The sequence below is a fragment of the Cygnus atratus genome, chromosome 12 (assembly GCF_013377495.2).
Source record: "Cygnus atratus isolate AKBS03 ecotype Queensland, Australia chromosome 12, CAtr_DNAZoo_HiC_assembly, whole genome shotgun sequence".
In the NCBI taxonomy this organism is placed as follows: Eukaryota; Metazoa; Chordata; class Aves; order Anseriformes; family Anatidae; genus Cygnus; species Cygnus atratus.
In genome coordinates, this window is record NC_066373.1 from 18,039,532 (window position 1) to 18,065,860 (window position 26,329).

The window sequence follows — 26,329 nt, forward strand, 5'->3', positions numbered from 1 at the left end:
AACTTCTCAAGCTTTAAAAATTAACCTTGTGAAGATGTATAATAAATCTCTAATTAACATCTAATTATTATTTTCTTTGGCTATAGAATATCACATATGAGTCAACAAATTTGAGGAACAGTTACGGGATTATCCCTGTGGGATTAAAATTGAAGTTTCCCTTTAGAAACAGGCGCGGTTTATTTCTGCACTTAAACTTTACAGAAGTAACAGTTTGACAGGCGTTACGGGGCAGGCGTTAATAGAAAACAGTAGCTACGGCAGCGTTGTTGAAACCGTAGATGCCTCGACAAATATGCCATTAAATTCGAAGGAGTTTATAGGAAGCCTTAATTTTCATCTAAACGTTAATTTTTGCACTTGTAATGGACAATAGGGGTGTATTTCCCGAAAACGTATGAGCGGGGTGGTCTGTGAGGAGCGGAGCGGGCTGTGAGGAGCGGGGCGCCCGCGCGGTTGCGAGGAGAGGGAGCGGGCTGCGAGGAGCAGGATGGGCTCTGAGGAGAGGGGAGCCCGGGCGGGCTCTGAGGGGGCTCTGCGGAGGCCGCACCCCCCGCCCCGGCCTGCGCAGGGAGGGGCACGGCTGAAAAAAAACCCCACGACATGGGAGAGGCGCTCACGACGGCCCTCCCGCTCTGCCCGCTCACCGGCACCGAGGGCGCCCCCACCGCCGCAGCCCACGGCCGCCGCTCCGCATGCGCCGCGGCACCTCCGGGCCGCCAGGGGGCGCCGCAGCACCGCGGCCCCATCTCGCCCCCAAGCCGCCGCGACAACAGCGCGGCCTGGCTGGGCCGGCCGTCGGCGACATGGGCAAGAAGCACAAGAAGCACAAGTCGGACAAGCACCCCTACGAGGGTGGGTGGGTGGGTGGTCGGCGGCTGGGGGGGCCGGAAGGGGGGGAAGGGAGCGAGCGAGGCGGGTGTGGGGTCTCGGCCCGCGGCCTGGCCGGGCCCGCCGGCCTTGGGCTGCTGCTGACGGGTGGGGAGCCGCCGGCCCTCAGCCCGGGCTGGGCTTCGTGTGCCCAGCTCTGGGGAGAGCGCTGCTGCGGGGCCTGCAAAGCAAGGGAGGGGGCTCTGCGCCTGTGGCAGCCCGGGGGAACCGTCTGGTGGAGGCAAAGCTCACCCTGTGTTGTTATCCGGGTGGAGTGAGAGTGTTTTCTGCGCTACTCATGTGCCTTATTTCTCTGCTATCCTAAGAATATGTAGAAAAGCCCCTGAAGCTGGTGCTGAAAGTTGGAGGAAGTGAAGTTGCCGAGCTGTCTACTGGAAACACAGGGCTTGATTCAAGCCTATACGATGACAAATCCGAGCATGAGAAGCACAAAGACAGAAAACGGAAAAAGAGGAAGAAAGGAGAGAAACAAGTTCCTGGAGAAGAAAAGGAGAAAAGAAAGAGAAAAGTTAAGGTATGCATTCGTACTATTGCATTTTAGCCCCCCCCCCCCAAAAAAAAAAAAAAGCTTCAGCTTTCTCTAGACCTCTTGTTAGATGGTGAGCAGATATGACTAACTTGTATACTTAAACTGGAGTACATTCAAAGTGTGTATGCTGGTTCTGCCAATGCCTTTCCTCCAGGTACTTTCAGAAAAAGATGAGTAAAGCCATCTAAAATAGTGGCTAGTATAAACAAAGAAAATTAAAAACAGAAACAATTTTCACATCTAAAATTAATTTACATAAAATGAAGCCTTACTAGTTCTTAATTAAAAAGAAGGAAATATATTTCCCTTTGGGGGTTCTTTAGCTGATAAGTAATTATAACATACTTATTTGAAGTATTAGGGGTACCCCTCATTTTAAACTTCCTGTCTCTTTCCTCCTGGTTTTTCTAAAAGCTTCAAAATAATCCTAGGGGCTTCAATGGAGATAATTCTCTGTGCAGAATTGTTCCTGTCATGCTATAAAAGGCTGTCATGTTTAAAAAATAATAATACTGGGATAGATTGTTATATAGCTGAATTAAAGTACTGTCCAGTAGATGGAGACAGTACATAAAGAATACAGGGCCTTACAATTACTTTAAAAAAATAAAAATGCTAGGTTGTTTTGAAAAATCTGGAGAGCATTACATGCAGTAATAATACTGGTTTGGAGATCCCCTGAGTTTCTATAACAATCTTTCTAGGACGATAAAAAGAAACGCGATCGAGACCACCCAGACAGCGATGGAGAGCAGGAACTGAAATGTCAGACCCCTATCAGGTTGGAATTGCCACCAGAGAAACCATTGACAAGTACTTTATCAAAACAGGAAGGTAGGAAAAAATTACATTTTGTTTACCCTTGGTTAATTCCAGTGTTCTGCAATTGACTTATGTTTTCTTTGTTTCTGTAGCAACTGTGTTGACATTTTTTGCCATCCCAATGTTCTTCCCAGTCTTATAGAAATACATGAAACTATGTTACAATGTATTTCTTTTGCAAAAGGGTATCTAGTGTCTGTGTCAGTGTGTGCAGGGTATTAAGGTCGATAACAAAAGGAGATCCCCTACATATCCTGTTGTTTTTGCAACCATCTTTTTTTTTTTGTTTGTTTATCAGGAATTCTCAAGTTGGATCAGTTTTATTTGTTTGATTGCTAATATCTTGGAAGTTTAGTACCACTTGCTGTCAGTCCTGTTTCACATCCTTTCTCCCCCCCCTTCTCTTTGGTCTAGAGGTAGAGCAGACACCACTTCAGGAAGCTCTGAATCAACTCATGAGACAGCTGCAGAGGTAAATATCCATGCTACAGGCTTTCAGAGCTATGAAATGAATATAAGCTACATTAAGAGAAGAAGCTTATAAAAAGCTGACTGAAAACATTGCTAAATATTATGCTGACATGACTATTTTAGGAATTGAAGTACTAGTTTAAGAATACATACTTACAGTTTTTGCTCAGTTTAGGCTTCTTGTAATCATGTCAGTTTTAAGTTTAAAGTAATTTTAGAAAACCCTTGAAAAACAAACAAAAAAAAAGACCACACACAAAAAAAAATCCGTTCTAGAAAAGATTCTCAGCAGCTCATCAGCCTAGCCTGACCCCACAGAGAAAATACCAAGCAACTAAATTTGACATTAATGCTATTAGAAGCACCCATGAACATCAGTGTACATCAAAGATCACAGAAAGCCTTGGAAAAATTTTAATGTAAAAAAGAATGTTAAAACTGTGTGAACTGAAAATGAACAGAATTATAAATACATATGTTCTATCACAGATTTTAGCAACCAGCTTTCCTTCTGTTAATTTCAGGGTAAGAAAATTAATGAATGATAGGTATGCATTCTTATCACATTTGTTCCCTTTATTTTTCATCAACCTTAATATAAAACCGCTTCTGGAAAGACCAAAACTTCAAAAGAATGTTTTTTATTTTTAAATCTTTTGAGAAATACAGATAGTTATGCAACTGTAGAACTAACTCCTAAAATATGTTTGTAGCACTTTTCTGGTATATGGGTTTGTTGTGGAATCTTTCCAGCCTTCAAAAGTGAAAGACTGTGCTGACACAAGCCATTTCTGGCTTTATGTTTTTGATCCCTTTTCAGCCTAGTCTGTTCCTTTCTATTTAATTCCAAGCTCAATATGTTCTTTATTATAAAGTCAAAACTTAAAAATGTCTTTTCATATCTTATCAGAAAGGATCCAAGTTCTTTCTTTTCATTTCCTGTGACTGACTTTATTGCTCCTGGCTATTCCATGATCATTAAAAATCCGATGGATTTTAGTACAATGAAAGAGAAGATCAAGAACAATGGGTACCAGTCCATAGAAGAATTAAAGGTAATTCTGTAAATTTCATTTTGACTAGAGATGGATTATGGTCAGTTTACTTCAGCTCTAGAATTTTATGAGAATATGAAGTTACCAAAAAGAACCAATACTTCAGCATGAAGAAATGTTTCTTCTTGACTTTTTTGTGAGAAAGAGGTTTTGCATCAAAATTTTAAAAATTAGAAACAATGCTTAACATTTAGGAATGTTTTCAGGATGTTATTGGGAGGCTAGTTTTGAGAGGAGTTTGATTTACTTATTTCTGTTTAAATTTTTAATTAAATACATTTAAATTCATTTAAAAGGTTCTTTGAATTTCTTTGTCACTAAAGCTCTAGATAAATCATTTGCAGCAAGGATTTTAATACAGTATGCTGTAAAATTTTAACTTTAATTCCAAAATTATTAATGTTTGCATAGGAAAACTTCAAACTGATGTGTACTAATGCAATGACGTACAACAAACCAGACACCATTTACTACAAAGCTGCAAAAAAACTGCTGCACTCAGGGATGAAGATACTTAGCCAGGTAATAGAAAATTACAAAACAAACTATTAAAAGATAGCCTTCTTACTTTTTGACTCTTCTTTCATTCTGCTTTTCTTATAGGGATCTCATGAAAATGAATAAAAAGTTGCTTAATATTTGTCAAATGCTTGTATATTAGGATTTCACCGTATTAAAAGCTCGTGCTTTAGTACTGCTAGCAGATCACTTATTTGCATTTAATATTTGTTTTTTCTAAATTGTCTTTTGCTAGTAAAAGAAAGAAAGGATTAAAATTAAATAATTCTCTGCGGGTAAGTTAAGAAAAGATTGATTGAAGTAGGAAACAGATTCTGCTGTGTTTTTTAGGAGAGGATTCAGAGCCTGAAACAAAGTATAGAATTCATGGCTGATCTGCAGAAGACAAGGAAACAGAAAGACAAGATGGAACAGCAACTAACTGGAGAAGATGAAAATGGTTCTGGGAAAGACAAAGGAGAATCTGTGGATGGTGATACCAAAGCATTCAAAACACCCAACAAAGAACACAAAAAGTGAAGTATCGTCTCATTACTGATTAGAGGATACACCTCTTTAAAGGCACTGAAAGATGACAACTATTAGGGACTAGTAGATGTGGGTCTCTCTGGTACAGGATATACACTAGGAGTCCTTCATCTCAAGGGAGCAACATTTATATAAAGCATTCTTGTATACTAAAAATATATGTAGAATCTTTTATATAGTACCATCATTTTTTTGTGGAGGTAACCCTGTACTGGTCGTCAGCTCCATTCCTTCAGTTATTTTCTATTTTAGTGTCTTTCACATAGATAGCACTGTTTTGAAGAAAACTTTTAAATATCCCAGTACAAAATAACTATTTAGCCATTTGCATGTACCAGTTATTTTGTGCATAATACTTGTATTTGAACCTTGTAAATGCATAGCTACAGAACATATACTTTCTAAATTATCTTTTAATATCTAGAAATACTTCCTTTAATGTTCCGAAATACTAGTGAATTCATTTTCACAGATTCAAAAATAGATACTAAAATCCAGAGTATCCGAATTAATTTTACCCAAAATATCCGTGTTTGTTTTGTGGGTGTAATGATGTAAAATCTGACAAGCTGCCAAACTAGGACATCTGTATGGCTAAAGTAAGCTAAAGAAAGGTCTTTACAGTCACTAATTTAAAAAGCATTTGTGGGTATAAGTAGTGTCTGTCACATTTTTTCCTGCTGTATTAAAACAGTTTGCACAGTTGACAGAAAAAAAAATAATATTCCACTGTATCCCTTCCTGATAGCCAGTTGGTGTCTGTTAAAGCTAGCAATTAAGACATGTCAATTTTATTCACAGGAAAGACAAAGATCTACTTGAAGACAAATTAAGAAACAATAGCTTGGAAAGGGAACAAGAGCAGATTGATCGCATTGTTAGAGAATCTGGAGGAAAGCTAACAAGACGACTTGCAAACAGCCAGGTAAGTCTTGGGGTGTTTGGTAACTCCATTTCGCTTTTTCGTGGACCAGGCTTGCTTAGCATCTTATGTCAGTTGAAACTCAAGGGATGCTTTTACTACAGCTTCCATCATTTTACATGAGTAATCATGTCCAAGATAAGAGGGGGGTGGGGAGAAGGAAGGATACCCATTGAATACATGCTGGATTTCATCAGCAGAGCAAGTTCAGCTTAAGTTTCCTGAATTTTTAAATAAAGTAACAGAAAAGGTTGAATACTAAGAACTTCAAAAAATATCTCAAATCTGACCTGCAAAAAAATAAAAATTCCCTCTTAGTTCTGAATTCTGAAGCAGTCAGATGTCTGAGCAAAGACTTAAATATATAGGAGGAGGAACCCAGTTTGGTAAAATTGGGCCTACTTTTCTATAAAGTATGAGTTACCTGTTTTCTTAGTCTTTACAGAAACGTTACTATTTCTTGTAACTTGCTAATTCCTAGATCAGTAACAGTTACCTAGTGAGAGTAAAAACAGTAGGAGTATTCACTTTGAATTTGACTGATCTTTCCAAATTGCTTTCTAATTCATACAGTTGAGGGGGTTTCATTAGAGGTTTTTATAAATCTAAGAGCTGTGAATTTCAACTAGTGTATAAACTAAAATCTTATTTCAGTGTGAATTTGAAAGAAGAAAGCCAGATGGTACAACAACTCTGGGCCTTCTTAATCCAGTCGACCTTACTGCAGGAGGTAAGTTGGCATGGTTCAGGTAACAAATAGTTTCCACCTACCTGTTCTGTAGCTTTTTTGCTGGGGTAGATGGGGTGAATGGTGCCTAGCAATCAAATGGTTCTTAATAGCCTGATAATTTGAATTTAAAAAGTTGCAGCTGATCACTGTTAGGAGGAACTGGAGAGAGCCCTCAGTGGCTATTGCTTCTCCATTTTGCATCACCTATTTGTGGGAGGTGCAAGAGACTTCTTTTGCCATAGAGACAGGACTACCAGTCATATGCTAGGGCACGTTTAATTTCTGGAATACCCTTAAGTCAGGATCATTTGTACAGTGAAGTCTGTGACCTGAAGGGTCACAGACCTTTCAAGAACTGGGAACCATCTGGTACCTCAATCATTTGTCACTTCAGTGCCATCTGTGTAGTGCCACTAGCTGGAAGAGTGCAGGTGCTTGATTGGTTAACTGCCAACTCACTGCAGAGTTGAACTGACAAGGTCTCGAATAGCGTGAAACCTTGCTGAAAGTTTGACTTCTCCATTCCCCTAATTTGTGCAGTAGGAAATCTCGGCAAGAATAAATAAATTTATCTATCCCGTTTACAATCAGATCCTCTTTAACGATATAGCCTTTGTTATGGGAGGCAGGAAGGAAGAAAATTAGTAGTGAAAACACCTAAGTTAAATCTTCTATCCTTACCTAGTGTTATTACTTAAACTAGTATTATCGCTTACTTAAGTCTGACTTCATGTTCAAGACTACACATAGTCTTTAATATGAAACAGTTGGACAAAAACGCGCTTAGAGTTGTATCCTGTATAATCTGAAGTTTCTGGCTATGAGTATTAAATGAGTTTGGATGTCTTCCTCTGTCAGTTAACTATGCCATCATTACTTATGTATTTTGATTACATCCTATAGAACCAGGTTACTGCCCTGTAAAGCTGGGTATGACAGCAGGGAGACTTCAGTCAGGAGTTAATACATTACAAGGGTTCAAAGAAGATAAAAGAAACAAGGTTACTCCAGGCAAGTGCTGAATTATTATTTTTTTGTTATTATTTTAATTCTCCTTTTTATATAAACAAAATATGTTGATTTCATTACTCGTACAGTTTTGAACTTATTTTTTAATGATAAAGCACATCTTTGCATATATTTATCACACAACTAAATAGCACATCACAAATTTACACGTACAAAATGGGAGGCGCATTCCATAAAATCATCTACATTGGGAAGAGGAACTATACCAGCGAGGTACAAAGGTTTTTGCTAAACTTGTTTTCATCTTAAGAACTATGTTCTAGAAATTTCTTTGGGGGGATTGTTTTACAACCGCTTCTCACTTTTATCTGATATGTGCATACCAGAGGTGATAATTAGTGCTGTTGTTATTCATTAGTGACATACTTGAATTATGGACCTTATAGTTCCTATGCTCCGACATATGATTCTACATTTGCCAACATCAGCAAAGAAGATTCTGACTTAATCTATTCAACGTATGGGGAAGACTCTAATCAAGGATCTTTCAGGTAATCAAACAGCTAGGATGTGTATTTGCAGTTTTCATGTACAGAAGCAGTTTTGTGCAAATGTTTTGTGCATGGACTGCATCTTTGCTGCTGGAATGATGTTGCTACTGTCTTACAGCCTACTGGTTTTTTTGTTAGTTTTAAGAAGGAAAAATTTAGTAAGAGAATTGGTATGCGATGTAAAATTAGCCAGGGTTGAAGGATTTTTATCGTACCAATGCATAAGAACATAGAGTCTAGCACTTAATTGTATTCGTAACTAGTTCTGAAGGACTCATGTTCAAAACCAGAAAAATTGTTGAGGAAAAAATGTTCAGACAAACTGAATTTTTTAATGTTAATGTTTTAATGTTAATGAATTTTATTACTGCCTTTTGAGAAAAAGTCATCTTTGTTAACGTCAAATAGTGACCACATTACTGTGGTTACAGTGGGAGATCCGAGTCCAGAGTCCTAATTTCATTCTTAAATAACATGTATACTGCTTGATTTTCCTACTATTTGCTACAGCAAAAATAATTAATTCCCATTGCTTCTATTATTCTTGCTTGTAAAAATGTCAGAATTTAAGTCCTTTTGTTTTATGAGAACTCAAAATAGAATACACAGTAATATAAATTCATATGAAATATAGGAATACTTAAGTACAGCGCAAATGTTAAGTGTCTGTGCAAGTTTGCTGTCAGTTTCATGCAGCTGCCTAAAGCAGTATACTTTTCATCCTTTTTCAGGTTTTGTAAGTAATCTGAATGGGTTCCTAGGCTACAAAAGCCATAGATAATTAAACAAAAGCAAGCTATTTAGATTAAATTCTATGCTGTTTTTTGTGTTTTCCATTCTGTAGGTATCGGTCTGCCTTTACCTAACAAAACTTCTTACTGTTGAATGTTATATACAGAAGTTGCTTACCTGAACTATCTTTTAATCTTCTAGTATTCATGAATTTTTGATGAAATCACAAGATTATCCTTTCCTAATGGCTGATAGTTTGCTTGATGCTCTAACTAAAGGAGGACACTCTAGATCTCTCAGAGAACTTGAAGCGGTAAGAGTGAGTTTGTGAACTTTCTAGTCTTTATTTTTGCACACAAGCCATAAAGCTAGAGAAAGATGATACTGATCCTACTGACAGGCGCCCTTTTAAGTGGTAAAATTTGGAAGTGAAGACACCTTTGTCTCCAGTGGATGGGTCTTCGGGGAAGAGATTTTGCTGGTTTGTTAATTAACGAACTGTGAAAAATTACAAAATATTGTAGGTTACCCAGAGTCCCATGGCCTTTTTCTATCTATTCTGCCCCTAGTGCTTAGAAAGAAAACAGCAATATGGGGTTTAGAGACAAGGCAAGCCCAGTTTTTTGTTAGTTTCCATGAAAAGTTTAGCATGCCTCCTAGCAGCCACTGTTTATGTCAGAATTAGTACCTAGGGTTTTTTTTTTTGTTAGTTAGCACATATGAGTTTAAAAGCACTGCACTATGGAAAACCACTAAACAGTTAGTCCTCAGATGCTCCTGAGACTTCAGTACCCATATATGCCAACATGACTGGAATCAGAGGAGCTGATGAGGGGAACAGAATGAGACTAAAACTTCATTCACAATCCTAGAATTAGTTGAGTATCTTCAGAGGGCAGTTACTGCTAACTAAAAGTGTTCATTTGCCCTACTTTCACATGAATGGAAACTTGAAATACAGATCATAGCTTCTTAGTAATGGTTCATATATCAGCTAAACTAATACTGGAAATAGTTCATAGAGCAAAGATCAGCCCCTAGCCTCCAGTTCAGACCTTTGCTTAGCATTACTCTTTTCTAGTACCCAGTAGTGACACTGACTTACAGGGTTCAGTTGCTATTGGTGCAAAATATTAAGAAATAGTTATGTATTGAAGCAGTATGTTTCAGCCTCTAATCATCATGCTTCCTTTTCTCCCTTCTCCCCAGTAAATAATCTTTGAGGTGATGTCACTGGGGAAAAACACATGGATGTTTGCAGAGAGTAAATGCATGCTATAAAAAATGTATTTTTAGCAAACATTGGTATCTGAAAATGCCTTCTAAAAATAGTTGCTTTGTAACTTGGTTTTACAAAAAAAGCTTGCATCATTTACCTCAGTTTAAAATACCAGATCGTAAGGCGTTACTTTGACCTTAAGAAAAAGATAAGTCTTAATGCCTGCTTTAAAGAGTCCTTTGTGTATTCAGCCCCTGGAAGAAACTGAAGGCCCACATGAAAGGAGTGATGCAATAAAAGATGTAAAGGTAAGATTCTTCTATATCTATTAGCTACTGTAAGCAACACGTCTAGCTTGTCAGTTATAAAACTGCCAACAATTGTAAAGCTATGAAGCGACATTGAAAATTTGATTGTAAATATACACAATGTAAATCGTGACAACTGTATGCTATTTTGTAGGCATTTGGAGAATCTCCAGAATCTTCAAAAAGTTAATTCTTAATTTAGACTATATGCCAATAGCAGTGGAAGAAAATGCTTATATACTTTTGTCTGCAATTATTATACAATCCACTGGCTCTTCTGGTTGGCAGGTTTAGTTATTCTAATTACTCTTAAAAATGATTTCTTTTAACATGAACTTGTAATAAGTCTAAAATACCATACCCCACAAGACTTAGAAATCTTTGAGTCACATTCTCAACTAGCTTGTGTCCCTGTAGGCATACAAAATATCACTAAAATCGTTCCACCCAACAAACTTTGTTCAGTTAGAGAAAGTATAGTAGCAGTTTTACTGAAAGGCTGCTCTCCTGAAGCTTTAACCTGCTACCAGTTCCCGGATTGTTTTTGACTTTTGGTCTCAGATTGTACATAAGTTCTGTTCTAGGTGAGATACCAATTTTTGAGTATGAAATAGCTGAGTAATTAGAGATCAGTAAAAGTTTCATAGGGTATCTTTACTTCTTTCCTGCTATGTTGACTTCTTTTTTGTAGAGCTGATTAATTTTAACTAATTTGATATTCTGATTTCCCCAAAACAATTTTGTTGTTTCAAGACTGATCTAAATATTATATAAGTTATTTCTTGCTGCTTTTTTAGATTATGGAAATTGACATTGCAACAAGGTTGGACTCTGCTAATAATGACAGACTCACAGCACTAAAAGCTGTTACAAACTTTGGCATGCCTGTAGAAGAGTTTGATTCTGAGGGTAAGTTATCTTGGTACTAGCAATTCTGATGTGTCTGTAACCGTTAATGAAAGGTAATTAGTGTTCTCAGTCTCCTTGCATATTCAGTCTTACATAGTTTATATCATAGCGTAAGTAAACACACTCTCTTACTAACAGGACTTTTCTTCATTAAACAGAGGCTGAAATTTTCCAGAGGAAACTTGATGAAACAACAAAGCTTCTGAGAGAACTTCAGGATGCTCAAAATGAACGACTAAGTACGAAACCACCCCCGAACATGATTTGTCTTCTGGGTCCATCTTACAGAGAGATGCACTTAGGTAAATATACTTTTTCAGCTCATTTTTGGGGAATTGATCAAGTCTTAGTGTTTATCAAGGCAAAACTTTAACAGTGGGGATTCTCTGCCCTGTTGGGTATAGTAGATTCATTTGTTGTATGGAAAGCCAGATGCAAGTTTTAAAAAGTAATGACAAGTATTTCTTCTTTACTAAGTGAATTTCCCTAAAATCGAGAATTTTCTGAATGCCCCAGGGCAGATAGCCAAGCACCTCTAACTTCATGATTTTTCCGGTGTCTTTGAACAGGAGTAATTTAAATGTTACCAATTTTTTTATTGTAAGGATAGTTTTCTTCTAGTCTAGTCTATTTTATTATAACCAGTTAATAGCAATCACTTATTCTTCAACTATTCGAGCAAAGCCCCTTGTTCCACAGCTTATGTTAACAGCAGCTTTCTCTGACAGGACTGTGTGAAGAGAGTGTCTGTTCTGTGAGTAAAACTAAATTGTGCAATATCCACTACAGTGTACGTGGCCTAAAATAGCTATTTCACTGAGAAAAGATAAAATCCCCATTATTGCAGAAATATGACCAATGTTGGTCCAGGTCTATGTCAGTGATTTTATATGCATGCTTGTACATGTAGCCTATGAGTACATCTACTACTTTTTTTTTTTTTTGTAGCGGAGAGAGTAACCAATAATCTGAAAGAACTGGCACAACGAGTGACTCCAGGTGACATCGTTAGTACATATGGAATCCGGAAAGCAATGGGAATTTCGATTCCTTTACCTGATACAGAAGACAGCGGGGTAGATTTAACAGATGGTGAGTATACAAAACTGTTTTGTAGCATCTGTTCAACTAAAACAAAACCACATCTGCAAATCATTAGAATGGCCTGTGGTAGAACTTGGCAGTAACTTAGTTCCAGCTTTCAGTTATTCTCTACTTTTTAAAATTCTGTCTTTAATGGAAAGTTGTTGTGCTTGGTCTCAGTCCAAAATTAATCTTTTGAATATATGGAACTTTGTTTCAACTACTCAAAGTAGTCATTTTATCATTCATCTTATAGCACTGCCAAATTATAAAGCTTGGCAAACCATTAAATTCTAGTTTTTCCATTTAGAGTGAAGTTACAAGAAAAAAGTTAAAATTCCTCACTTGCTAAAATGAGGACATCGTGCTTCCTTCTTCCCCAAGCTTTTGGCTGTGCACTCCTTTCGCTTAATTTGGCCAGCTGTAGTGCTTTTCAGTTGACAACATCAACTCATTTATCCAGCACGAAGTGACTACTGTTTTTGCTGGATTTAGGAGTTGGTTCCATGGAAAACTTAAGTGCCAGAACCAGCTCTCCCCCTTGTGGCAGCAGCTTACTAAGTCACGTAAACTGTGAAAGCATTCCTAGAATTTGTGTGTGTCCTCAATTTATAAGACAGGCAAGAATTTAGTTTCAAGAAAGGCAATTCACACAACAAATTTGCACAATAAGTGGCTTATAAAAGGTTTCAGGTCTCATATGATTTAATGAGAAGAACAGGACTGCTTCAGTAACTTCTTTTCAAGGAAACTAAGAAATCTCAATTTGACAATTATCGAGCAATTTCTTTTTCATAGTGTACTACAAGCCAGACTATGTAACAAACAGTCTTGAGCTGTTACAGAACACACAGTTAACTCAGGACTGTCTGCACAAACAATAAATTACTTTAGAAGTATTATATTGTATATGCACATCTTTCATTGACAAGTTATAAATATACTTATTGACCTGGTGTCTGTTGTAATCTTTCAGAGTTTGAAGAACCTAAAAAGACTGTCACCATCACTGAAAATGAATGTGGGCCAGTTAAAGTCTGAAGCTTCAGTTAAGTTTACAGGTGTTTGTTTGATTCTTTTTAAGAACCAGATAAACATTCTTCAGGTGCATTCACAGAGCATGTGTATATTGTGTGTTAAAGAAACTACTTTTGTTTATTAAATTTTGGAACTGAAATTTGAGTTGTGTTAAGAGTTTTTTCTGCTACTTAAATGCATTTAATTATTCTTTTGTTATTTATTTTAAAGGACTTCAGCATTTAAGTTTTCCTTCCATTATTATATGCCTGGAAAAGTCAAACACTAAATGAAAATGGAGCTATGTATGGGGAAAGGACTCAACCACAAGTCTCCAAAAGCACTGCTTTAACTGTAGTTAAACTTGGTTGGGGCAAAAACCATTAGTATCTGAACGTACAAGTTTCCCTTTTTAAAATAACCATGCAACTCTTATGATCATGAGGGACAGGAAAAAAACAACACTGAATGACACTGATGTAACCTGATAAATTAACAAAAGATCACCTTTGTAAGACTTTCAGCATAGATTAATTTCCTCATAGATGAGCAGCAACATCCATTCACAGTATTCTAAAAGTTGAAAGCTTTAAAATACATCATGACAACAATAAGGTGAGACTAACAAACCCATGGGCTGCCAGTAAGTAAGAATTCCACATTAATGTAGCAGTATTAACTCAGGTTGAGATGTGCATGTAGAACTTGAAGGTATTACTAAACACCATCTGAATAATTATTTTAAGCTTGCTTATCAGAAAGAAGAGCATATTTAGGAAACTAAGCGTCAATTAAAAGATGATTCCCTTGTCACCAAAATTGCTTATAGTGTTAGTCTGTTTTGTCCACATTCAGGCAGAGAGGAATTGAAGCACGGTGGCAGTATTACGCAGAGCCAGAGAGTCCTGAACAAGAATTCTTCCTATGGTCTAGTCAATTACTTTCACACACTTGTCCAGTGCTATACCGTTTTACCACAGACATCATTACCTATTTTTAAATATTGCTTCTTTTTACCCCATAGTATTTATTTATTTTAAGGTTCCAGCGTTACCTTGGAGTGTTAACAGCAATGACATGCAGTAGTTCATCTCCATCTGATTAGCAATTTAGAATGTTTGTAGTGGCATGGAACTGAAATGAAGAGGTAACTTAAAGACAAAACAGAATAATGAATTCCACTCTTCATTCCTAGTCTTATTGCCAACATCTCCTTTATACTTCCTTTCCTCTTCCTCCTCCTCTCTAAAAAGGAGCTGCAGAGGTGTTTAATTCCATTTTTAATTTTTCAGTTCTTAAAACTCATTCCAAAAAATTTGAACTGTCAGCCTGAATACTTCTCTAGTAGTTTCAGTTATCAAATCATCACAGATTAGTTTTTTGTTTTCTTTAAATAAAATATTAACTGTTGTGTTTTTTTCCCCACAGTAGCGGCTAGTTGTAGCTGATTGCTTTGAAACACTTCAGGGATGGAATTTTTCAATTAATATTTAACTCATTTTCATAGTACAAGAGAAGGCAAGATGCAAAACATTATTGGTTCAGTCTATAGCATCTCATTTCCCATCACTTATCTTTCATATAGTGCAGTAGAAGGCCACAGATGACAGAAAACAGAGCATGGAAATTTTTCTTTAGCAAGTATATCACGCTATGTATTTTCTACTTAGATAAATTCTCAAAAATATGAGTATCAAATTTACTTTGTAAGTAAAAACAATCTCATTAACTCTATAGAGATATATAAGATATATCATGCCTCCTGTTTATGGAGAAACTTCATCAAAATAATTACAAAAAACAAACAAGTTTCAGGAAGTTCTTTATTTAATGGTAAAAAGAAAAGTTTGTTCTTTAAAATAGATTGCTAATTCAAAACACGTTATTAGCTCTTCAAATTAGATTCAATGCCATTTTTACAGTTCAAAAAAACCACAATAATGCTGTAAAGATTTTCAAACAAGATTACTTCTTCAATCTTAAGTTTCACAGTTCTCAAGAAACGGCTGCTAAAAACAATTAAAGACAGTTGCCACTTAAATTGAACTTATTCTCTGGTTGAATATAGCTTTCTTAGTATACACTTCCAGTTCTGCTAAGTTAAAGTCATTCTCAGATATAACCCCTTTTTCTTTACGTGTGTTTTCCAACTTTCTCCATTACATAAGCTAAAATTCAGTAAGCAGTGTAAGTACACAATGTCCTTTTAAAACCATGACGAAAAGAAAACAAACAAACTACTCATTCCAGTTCAAAAGCTACAGCTTTTTATACAACTTCTGTAAATGAGGTTAAGTTTAAGTTATGCCCAAGCAAGTTACTAGCCTGATAGGCAATATAATGTAAACAAAAGCATTTCAAAATGCTGTTACAGACAGCCAATTTTTTCATAGATAACTTACACCTACATTCTACTAGTTCTGTGAACAGAAACACTTCAGAGCCAGCTCTATCTATAGGCATAATGCACTTTGCAAAATATATTAGACGCAAATTGTGACTTTACGTAACATATGACATCAAAGACTGCTGAAAGGAGACTTTGACACATGCATGGTCCTTATAAAACAATAAATATCTCAAGATAAATGCTTGCTGAGCATCTGTTACTACAAATGCACAACATACAAGAGTAGCAAAAGCTGTTTGAAAGTTTATTCAATTGCAACACTGATCTGATACTGACAAGATGCCAAGTCTGAAACTTCCTTCTTCATCCGAGTCCATACATGACCCAGTCAACCTCGAACTAAAGTTTTCTAACGTGATTTCCTGTAGGAGGCTTACTACAGACACAGTTTTGACCTACCAAATTGAAAAAGGCTGTAAGCACAAGTTTTAATCCACAGTTGGACAATATCTAGATTTGTTTCTGTCTTGAAACATAGTCACTTCATCTTCTAAAGAAATTACACAGTAATTAGAAAGTGGCAGTAATGCATATGACTGCTTGTTAAAAACTTTTCCAGTATAGTTTAGTAGTAAACCCAAAGATTAGTAAGTGCTGCTTTGTTTGTAGAGGAGTAAGGATTAACAAAGCAGATGTATAGCTTACAGATCACTGTGCTGTTTAGTCATACTCCATGTGGTATGAAGGGGTAAGGGGAGAATCCATCCTTAGTTAATGCATACATTTAGGCACAAGATGTTATTATAAAATACCATCATTCCACCAACAGAAAATAGATTGATTACAAGAAGTAGAAAAATACTAATTTAGAATTTTGCCAAAGCTATTAACACCTTAAATACTTTACAAACTAAGAGCAAGCCAATTTCCATGATCATCTTACCAATGCACCAAGCATACTTTCATTATCGAGGCTCTGCTGAAACGTTTCCATTAAGCATGTTTTTCCACACTTCCTTTCATAATTTTAAAAACCAAACTGTTTCATAAACTGCATTGCATTTCAAAGGAATTCAAACCAGCAAGTAGCTAGTCAAATTGAAGAAACAAAAATAGAAAAAAAAGGAAGAAAAAAAGAAAACCCATCTCAGTTGCAGTTCTGTTTGTCCAGTATTAGAAACAGTAACAGTTACTATTTTATTAGTTTTGTTTTTCAGTTTCTAAACTATTCAAAACTGCCCTCAAGAACACAGTCAGTATGCAGAATTCCAGCTAGATGTCAGTGATACAGGCCATTATCAGAGCTTGTCTAACCAAGCATTCAGCATAAATGCAGGTGCGCAGTGCTCCTCAAGATTAGTTTTTTTTTTTTTGAAATTTCAAGCCAGTATTTTTAAAGAACATTCTCCCTATGCGACTGTACAAAATCTGCATGCAGATGCTAAATACAGAAGCACAAAAATACAAAGGACAATATGTATTAGAATGTAAACACTCTGAACTAGTTCAAAGATTTCTGAACAGCTGCTGGTAAGGAAAAACATTTGTACTACTGTAGAGGATAAGATAATGAAGAAGGGATCCAAACTGTGCAATTAATTCCCTCCACAACCAAAGGAGCTCAGCACAATTATCATATGATATATTGGAGTTTACTTGCATTTCTCTTTCTGTTATTCAGCTGTCTTCTGCCATGAAGTTTGTTTAGCATTAAAAGCAGGGTATGCGGTGCCCGGAGTATCATCTCAGTATGTCTGTGACAAATGCAATACTGTGTGCAGGTGTGACAAAGAATGAAGCAGTGGAATGTTTTAAGGTGGTAAGGAGTTCTACAGTGCATCCACACAGGTTGTTACTGGAGCTGTTAGACTCTCACAGTGCAGGGAAGGAAAGGAACTAACCGAAAATGCTTCATGCAAATTCCAGGTAAATCCTCAAATAACTTTGGGAAAAGGCAGACTTTTTCAAACTGGTGGTTCCATGTCTTCTACAAACTTCTCAGAACTTCTTTCAAAAAACAACAAACACAACAACATTCTCCTATCTTTAGATGTAGAAGAAGTATGAATAGTATATATGGTTTTGAATAATCTCCTTTACATAAGGAGGGAAGTTCTAAGTCTTCACAGAAGGGAGGCAGTTCTAAGTCTACTTTGATTAACTTTGTCATAGCCTCAGTTCAGTCCAATACCTTGGAATTTGGCTGTCTCGGTGCAAACAAAGTAAGTCCTCAGTTCTCCCTTGCCTTTGACATTAATGAGTCCCCTACATTCACATGAATATCCCAGCTCCTGTAGTATTCTACTTGTTTCTTCTGTGACCTTTGTGTGAAAAGAATTAGAAAACTCTTGTGAAATTCTACTCCTTATTCAAATAAAAAAAAATTAGAAATAATTTCTTAGACATTCCAACGCTCACGTTTACCTGGATTTTTCCAAGTTCCCCTGTACTCTCCATTCTGCTAGCAACATTAACAGTGTTGCCCCAAATATCATACTGTGGTTTCCGAGCACCGATTACACCAGCAATCACAGGGCCATGATTTATCCCTGTATAAATAAAAGCAGGTGTCATTACTAAAGTAGGTGGTTACGTGATACCTACCTTCATTATTAGCTATAAATTGTGAGCTTCAGGGAAAGAAAAAAAAAACACACCACATTAACCCTGCTACACTTTTCTGGCAGTATTATCACTGTTCTATAAATAACACTACTGAACTTCAGGAGATGGGAGGTCACTCATTCATTATATAATGGAAGTCCAAAATGAGCTAGGGCAGAGTTTATGCCAAAGCAAAACTTTTCCTTTTCTACTTTAAATATATAGAAATATATATTTCTATAATGACAATACTGTCTTTAGCCAACAGTTAATAATTACAGACTACCTCCCTCTTCACCCATATCTGTAATTTTCTCCAAAAACTCATCCAGCTGCTGTCTTCCTATTGCTCCTTTCAGTGATTAGAAAAGCCCATCCCTGGCATTTCTATAAGTTTGGCATATTTAAAAAGTGAGACAAGACAACACTACCTTCAGCTATTCAGCATTTAATAATAATAAAATTACTGCATTCAGTTTTAAGCAGGGCTCCACAGCACTCCATTTACTTAAGTCATCCTGCCTCATTTTTAATTTCTAAGGAGCTGCAGAGTTCATGTTCTTCACAAACTGAACTTACCAATACGTAAGCGGAAATTGTTAAAGGAATGTCGGTTGATTCCATCCAGTTTACTCATCAAGGCAATTCCATATTCCACCATAATCCCAATGTGTGCATGCTGTCTCTCCTTATCCTACAGTTTGTAACGTGTTAATGATCAAATAACAACACAGATGATTGTATTAGACTTGTCTGTATTCAAAACCAGTACTGTTAACGAATAAAGTGTATAAGGATGAGGCTACACAATGAAATTACACAGTTCAACAAGTATTTAAAATGGATTAAATTCAACTGGCATGGCTAGTCATAATGAATTTATGTCTCTCCTTCTGGATTCACAGAATTGCAAAGAATCACAGAATGGCTGAGGTTAGAAGGTACCTCTGGAGACCATCTGGTCCAACCCGCCCCCCCCACACCAAGCAGGGTCACGCAGTGTGCATTGCACAGGATGGCATCCAGGAGGGTTTTGACTATCTCCAAAGACAGAGACTCCACAACCTCTCTGGGCAACCTGTTCCAGTGCTCTGTCACCCTCATAGTAAAGGAGTGTTTTCTCATATTCAGCCAGTACTTCCTGTGTTTCGGTTTGTGCCCGCTGCCTCTTGTCCTGTCGCTGGGCACCACTGAAAAGAGTCCGGCCCCATCCTCTAGACACCCTCCCAATATTTTACAATTCCATATTTAGAGTTCCATATTTAATGTATATGCTTTATATACACACACAACACCTGCATGCATCCTAATGTCACGTACGATCCTGCTAGCCTGAGTACAGAAACTGCCCTTAATTCTTTTGGGTTACAGAATGTTTCAGATTCAGATCTAATGAGATATTTGAGGCTTCTCTTTTTGTGCCAGTTCTCAGCTATCTAAAGCTTCCTGTCAAATTATAAGATGGCTTTTTCTCTGGCAGCCATTCTTCCTTATCTCCAGAGCTATTCTGTTATGCATCTAGAAATGCTAAGCTACTGTAATCAGAGAGAAAAGATGTAAGAAGCATGCAGTCTTAACACTTGCTTAGAAACTAGTGAATTCAATGAGACAAAACAGTTTTGTGATCTTCCACATTTCAGAAAGTTATCTTGGTGATTTACTTCCTTTTTTACATCACACTTCATTCTGCTACTTTGAAACACACATGCATACACACAGCTTCATAAAACACATACAGCACTGAAGGTTGATTTCAGAAAAAAAACATACCTGGTTGTTCTCTTGGCCTGGTGTAACACTGAGGCCAGCTGCTGCCATATAAGTGCTTCCAATGGTTTTTATTTTTTCAACACCGCTAAATTTGGGTTTTAGCAAGAGCTGTTCAAAGGTAAGGAAAATAGAGACGGAGACTTTAATAGAATATTTCAGTGTGTGATTTAACCGGAAATCCTATGCTGCCCGCAATAAACAGTAACATCTGTAGGAACACTATCAATCACATGAATGTTAGATTAGAAAGCACTAAATGTTCTTTTCATCTTTTTGCTCTAACAGCTCATAAGAGAAATAAAGCAACTACTGAAATTCACAGCTTTCAAGCCATACTACTAACGAATTAGAGGATCCCATCAGATGGAATACATTTTATTTCCAAGATTGCAAGGCTGAACTCAAAATATTAGTTCAGCACAAAAGCCTTTTTTCTCCTTCCACTGCTCACAGATCTATTGAAACATTTTGCAGCAAATACGTAATCCAGTCCATTTTAGCCAGAAGCTTAATTACCTCATCAAAATCAGCAATGATTTCATTTAACAGCCGCAAGCATTCCAGACCTTCTTTATTGACATCACATTCAGTATAGAACACCTTAAAATCTGGCACTGATGCAAACATGACACAGACACAGTCATAAGATTGATGGTACCAGTCCTACAGGAAAACAAACAATATAGTTACATATTGTCAGCAGTCAACTTACACACCACAGGCACTCAAAACTATGATTATTGTTTGCAAACAGTAATCAAAACACAATTTTCCTTGGAAGCCAGCTACAGATCTTTACAGTTGGTGTGTCCAATTTTATCAGAAATATTAACAAAGTTGATTTGCCTAAGGAAAAGCTGCTGAGATATCTACATATCTCAAAGATTCTTATCTGTTCTGGACAGTGCCTGTTTTCTCCCACTTACCATAGCTTTGAAATCAGCAAAATATTTATTCTGGTAACATGCTGGTGGAATCAAAAATGCCTTTGAAAAATCACTATCGATGAACTTTTCTCACAGGGTTGTTACCACAGAGATACTATCCACTGCTGAACTAACTTCTTTAGAAAGAAGGCCTATCTTCTCCAGTGAATTATGGTCTTTAGAAAGCAGTAAATCATTGTTAAGTATTTGAAAAACTCACTCTGTCCCAAAGCTGAACAATCTGTTCTGAAAAACAGATTTCAGAAACTGACACCAAAAGTTTGTGCTTTCTGAGCCTGTCTGGATAGCAGATTAGGTTTACAAAGTTCTTGGGATACAAACAAGATGCAAAATATTGCAGTGTTCTATGTGCTTGTTGGCCTGATGTTCTGTGTCACACTGGTCCAATTTACTGTCATTCATATGGTAGAGACTAAACATACCTCATTTCGTTTTTCACCAATGAAATAGGCAGCGACATGTGCTGGAAGTACATTTTCCAGCAAAAGCCTGTTAACATTCTCCATCGTTTCAAACTGTTCATGTTCTTTTTTAAACTTATTCTTCCACAGACAATCCAGTCGACAGTAATAGTCAATCTGCAAAAGAATCCTATACCATAACTTAAATCCATATAATATCTCACTTAAATATACAATTAATGAAATTATTTCAAAAGCATAGTAGCCATAAGATTTCTTCAAGACATTTTGAACTTAAACAGTTATGAACTGTGTGCCTCAAAAATGGAAGTCAGAAAAATACGAAGCAGTCACTACAAATGAATGCCATTCAGGTAGCATCAGATGTATGTACAACAACAGTATTTTAATAAAACAATAACAACAACAATAATAATCACAGTAATAATACGGTGATGGTTTTGATCTTGAACTACTACATTTAGGATAAATAATCACAATGGATCCAAATTGCAGGAATGTCGAAAAAGTTCTGACTTCAGTAATATAAACGCTACTGAAAAAAAAAAAAAAAAAAAAAAACCACGTTCCTGCCCTTTCACAGTAAATTTTTTTGGCATTATCTACAAGTACAAGAGAAAAAAAGATAAAAATATATACATTAATTTAGTGCACAATTTCAATAAACGATACTTTTGCATCGTATTTAAATCAACTTGCTGCAAGTAAGAGAATTAACCTATTGCTTTTTATATACATACCTGTTTTGCAAGTAATATTAGGGTTACATAAAACAGAACCAGATATATATTAATCATTATCCTTGGCTCTTCAATGAAAAGCCTGAAAAAAAGAAAGCAATACAAAATCACCCGTATCCTTTAAGAAAATCCACACGACTAAGGGTTGGTTTGAGAGTGGGACGGGGGAGCAGAAAGCATAGCAGAAGAGGATGTCTTTGTGCACATATATATTACCAATTCATTCGTGCCAATGGCTGCCTGGTTACCTGATTACCCTGATAGTAAAGAAAGAATCATTCAGTTCAGTACATGAACTGTCTGACACAATGACAAAATGGTTCTGAAACCTTGTTAAGTAGCTGTTGTAATAAGATGTTCCCTCCCCACACTGTCCTACAAAAAACATGGTGAACAAAACCTTGAAATAGGAAAACAAACTTTATTTGTGGAAGGGAAGCTGATAATAAATAAAAACCTGAATTACTAAAGCAAATGTAACCATTAAATCACACCTGTACAGAACTCCACAGAAATCTGAGAGATCATTCACATTTCATAGTAAAAATCAGTCTCTTACCACATTATTCATTTTCACTAATGCATCAAACTAAATTCTTGTGATATGAATAATCTGGGATTTCAAGGCTAAACTAAGAGCTCAATTAGGCTTTTTTAAGCACTGAGAACTCACATCTAGCCTCTGCAAAATAAATTTATCCTTATCTTCAACTATGAGAATATGCTAAGAATATAGGAAACAGACTTGCGAATGAAGAGTAAAAGCTTTCCACATGTGATTTAAGTATTCTTGTAGTTTCTTCAATGACATCAGGTAAGTTTCTGTTACTTTTCAAATTATCACGTCAGCAAATGAAGAGTTCACTATCCTGTTGGGCACGTCTGACAAACGCAGCTTAGGAATCAGATTTATCAAGGCTTTGCTTCACAGCTTACAAGAAAATCTACTCTACTACAAGACTGATACTCTACCCCTTCTTTCCTCTAGTCTTCAATGCAAGCTAATTTTCCAGATATCTTAAAAGCCACATGGTAGAATTGTTCAGGGAAACAAACAAACAAACAAAATCCCACACCTCCACTCTCTTTCCTTTCCAAGTGAATAAATAAGTACAAATGGTGATATGGTCTAATGAGATTTCTGAGTCATTAACTTTACAAAAAGGTTTATAATGTCTGACTCATGCCATTATGGTATTTCAATATTCTAGTAAGCGTACAAAGATCCAACACCTTGAATAGAATATTATTGTTAATAAGAAACTATACTGCACCTGGTACTGTTGACGGATACACTCAAGTTCCTAGACTTTTGAAAAGCATTGAAAATGATGAGGTATACAGTCACAGCAACAGACAGGAGGAGAACCTTGAGTTCGAAGCTCATTTGAAGAAATACTGAGCAAGCAATGAACCCCAAAATGCAGCAGTAAGCATAATACTGTAAAAGAAGAATTTAAAATGCAGTTGCGTTATTCACACTTTATGCATATGCAACTTTCAAGCCATAGCAAATGCTCTAAGTTCATGACCATCATAAAAAGAAATGATAACCACTTAATCCTTTATTTTTAATTGTACTAAAATGCAGAATTTAACACTTTTTATAGCCACTAGTTTTTATTTTGTTAAAGACGAACATTTAAACAAAAAGAATTACATTAATATGAGTGGTATCAGAGTGTTCAGAATTTATTTTCTGAAGACTAGTAATTTAAGCAATTACTTATTTCAAGGTCAGGACTAACTTGCACCATCTTTATAGTCCAGTGAACTAGCTCTGAAGCAGGAACTCCTGAATTCCGGTCCTCTTTTTGATAGTGCTCCCTTTGTAACCTTAAGCTGATAGCACATTCCCATCTCCTCAACTTGTAACATGTAAAGCTGTGAGCAGCTCTCAAACCTTAGGCACACCTTCTTCATGAGAACTTTGATGCATTATCAAGCTAGAGCCATTATCCAATGGATGGCATTAAAAATTTCATAAGGAAATCACAGTGCAAGCCTGGCTTCCACATTCAGCCAGCAGCTGGGAGCTTTCCGAACGTCAGTTGCTACAGAATGCATTGCAGAGACAGGATTGCTCTCTGCTGCCACAGGTACAGATGTAGCATACTTCAGTCTACAGACAATTCAGACATTACCTCTGCTTCTGCTCCTCAAGAGTTTATTCATCTTTATGCACATAGGATCACATAATAGCAGCTTTTCACCCATAACAGCACTGACAGACCTACCACTTTTCTGGGAGATTCTTAGACTAAGCAAAAATTTCTGATGAAGAAAATGAAGCTAGAAAAATTTTTTGGACAACTCAGAATCAGACCACCTATAGCAATGCGTTGTACCAACTTTGTCATCCTAATGGCTTTGAGTATAACTTTCAAAAGATAATGAACACGCACAATTTCAACCCCAAAGCCAACCCTCTGAGAATACAAGTCTGTTTGCCATTTAAGCCCTTTCATTCTGCCACGGTACTTTACTGGGACAACTGCAATTTCAGCTCTCATTTCACAAACAATCACCACCCTGTTCTGCTGCTTTTCCTCAAAGTTCTAGACCTACTTTCAATTTTGCATATTTTTTTTTGTTTAAAACGTCAAAGCCGTACTTTCTTCATCACTGCAACAACAGCAGAAACATCTCAATTTCCTTAAGAACTTTGATGCTACCAGATGCCTAAAAAGCTGTTTTATACAGCAATGGAACCTGCCAGTTATCAAGAATATATATAGTATTCAAATATCTGAGTTTTAAAATAAAATGTATTCACTACTTACAGTTTCCTCAACGAAGTATTCAGTTGTGTTTCCAAAAGGCTGATTTGCAGGCACGCAAGAATAGAAAATTACTAGATGAGTACAATTTGCATTACATTATGTACGACTTTTCTGTCACAAGGACTTCAATTAAAAGGGTCCTCACACGACCTACTATGCATTGTTCAATAAAATGTTCATCACCTGAAGGGGTGACCAGGTGACAAAGGAGCATCCCAAAGATTTGAACAATCTGAAAATAGAAAGCTATTCTGAAGCTAAAGAGCTAAAAAAATAAATCCGCAGAAATAATACTTTTGTGCAATTAGCGAGTGCTGCACCTAACTATCCCTGACACAAAATGCCAGGGAACACCTCTCAAAAGTGCTGAGTTACCAAAGTAAGCCAACTTTGGCTTTATCCATAAGTATGAGTCTTTTGAAAATCCTTAGAAGATGCACAGTAAAGTCATGGGTAATAACAGAAAATATTGCTAGAACTGCCTTTTGGCAGTAGTAATCTTTGTGTTCAATGGTTTAAGAATTCTGTCTTAATAAAAGCATGAAAAGATATCAAAACACTGCCATCCATCTATATTCTACACACCATCCAAGCCTCATTTCATTTTATCTTAGAAATGAAGACGATACTCACATAGATGGTGCCATTCACATCATTTGATCCAGTAAAGTTTGCAGTACTGACGTTATCAGTCTGATTTGTTAGCAAGAAAAAAAAAAAAACATACAAACTGGTTAGCAGGTAGTCATTTATTTTAAGATTTTTCACCACATGTTATACAGTGAGTCCTGATTTAGCTCTCTTTCAGTGCTACTGCAACTTAAGTGTTAGAACTCCATGATATCCCATATAGCTTCATTTAACTATACATTCACACACAAGGAAACAAGAAGGTTAAAATTGCCAAGTATTTACTTACTTTTTTATTTGGGGGTGAAGTTTTGCATTACAACTAATCTAATCTAAGAGCTAACTGGCACAGACATCATTCTACTGTCTCTCCCACCAGTTTAACAGCTGCTGTTCCTGTTTTCTTTTGGGCTGTCTCTGGTGGTGTTCTCATGACACCACTGTGAGTCAATTCAAGGACCAAAGCCAGCAGAAAAACAACCCTACAAAAGCTACAGTACAGCTTTCAGAATAAACTCCCCATGGAATCAGGAGAATGGCAGACTGAGAACACAGGATAGGAAGAACATCACCTTTGGTAGCTAGCTATCAGACAAGTTTAACTGTTAACACGATGTCACATAAAGCTTGTTTAAAACAAAACAAAACAACACAGACAACATGGTCTTGAGCATAACATAACTCCAAAGGGTAGTTTTTCATGTGTGTGTTCCCCAGGTGCAACACAATACTCAAACTAAAGTTAAAAGATGGATTCTGCTTGCTTCTTAGTCTAGCCACAATGTCTTTGGTTTTAAAAGAGAGCTGAGCTATACACCTCCCTCCCCC

At 36.7% G+C, this 26,329-nt stretch overlaps 2 protein-coding genes across 16 annotated transcripts in view; one reads left to right on the forward strand and one right to left on the reverse strand.

Annotated features, from left to right (window-relative positions):
- Positions 1–710: 710 nt before the first annotated feature.
- On the forward strand, positions 711–15,673 carry BRD7 (bromodomain containing 7). The gene is made up of 17 exons (XM_035543368.2): positions 711–855; positions 1,197–1,405; positions 2,125–2,254; positions 2,657–2,714; positions 3,624–3,768; positions 4,180–4,290; positions 4,618–4,802; positions 5,617–5,740; positions 6,392–6,467; positions 7,371–7,478; positions 7,855–7,987; positions 8,921–9,032; positions 10,190–10,246; positions 11,044–11,155; positions 11,314–11,457; positions 12,104–12,247; positions 13,215–15,673. Exons 1-17 carry the CDS (start codon positions 807–809, stop codon positions 13,277–13,279), a joined length of 1,962 nt encoding a protein of 653 aa, XP_035399261.1. The 5' UTR covers positions 711–806; the 3' UTR covers positions 13,280–15,673.
- Positions 15,065–26,329, reverse strand: part of ADCY7 (adenylate cyclase 7) — a 61,264-nt gene continuing 49,999 nt past the window's right edge. For all 15 annotated transcript variants that reach the window (XM_035543352.1, XM_035543353.2, XM_035543362.2 and 12 more), the window contains 10 exons: positions 25,505–25,564; positions 24,872–24,910; positions 23,363–23,529; positions 22,089–22,170; positions 21,349–21,504; positions 20,496–20,642; positions 19,980–20,087; positions 18,789–18,903; positions 18,030–18,154; positions 15,065–17,926 (listed from right to left, as the gene is read on the reverse strand). In XM_035543352.1, coding sequence (XP_035399245.1) covers positions 17,780–17,926; positions 18,030–18,154; positions 18,789–18,903; positions 19,980–20,087; positions 20,496–20,642; positions 21,349–21,504; positions 22,089–22,170; positions 23,363–23,529; positions 24,872–24,910; positions 25,505–25,564 — 1,146 coding nt within the window. In that variant the 3' untranslated portion in view covers positions 15,065–17,779. The remainder of the gene's footprint in view (positions 17,927–18,029; positions 18,155–18,788; positions 18,904–19,979; positions 20,088–20,495; positions 20,643–21,348; positions 21,505–22,088; positions 22,171–23,362; positions 23,530–24,871; positions 24,911–25,504; positions 25,565–26,329) is intronic.

Excerpts from the sequence above, each read along its gene's own strand:
- BRD7 (XM_035543368.2), top strand. The coding sequence starts at position 807 with ATGGGCAAGAAGCACAAGAAGCACAAGTCGGACAAGCACCCCTACGAG. Across the intron at positions 4,291-4,617 it reads GGATGAAGATACTTAGCCAG|GAGAGGATTCAGAGCCTGAA; the intron begins GTAATAGAAAAT and ends TGTGTTTTTTAG. Across the intron at positions 10,247-11,043 it reads ATGCAATAAAAGATGTAAAG|ATTATGGAAATTGACATTGC; the intron begins GTAAGATTCTTC and ends CTGCTTTTTTAG.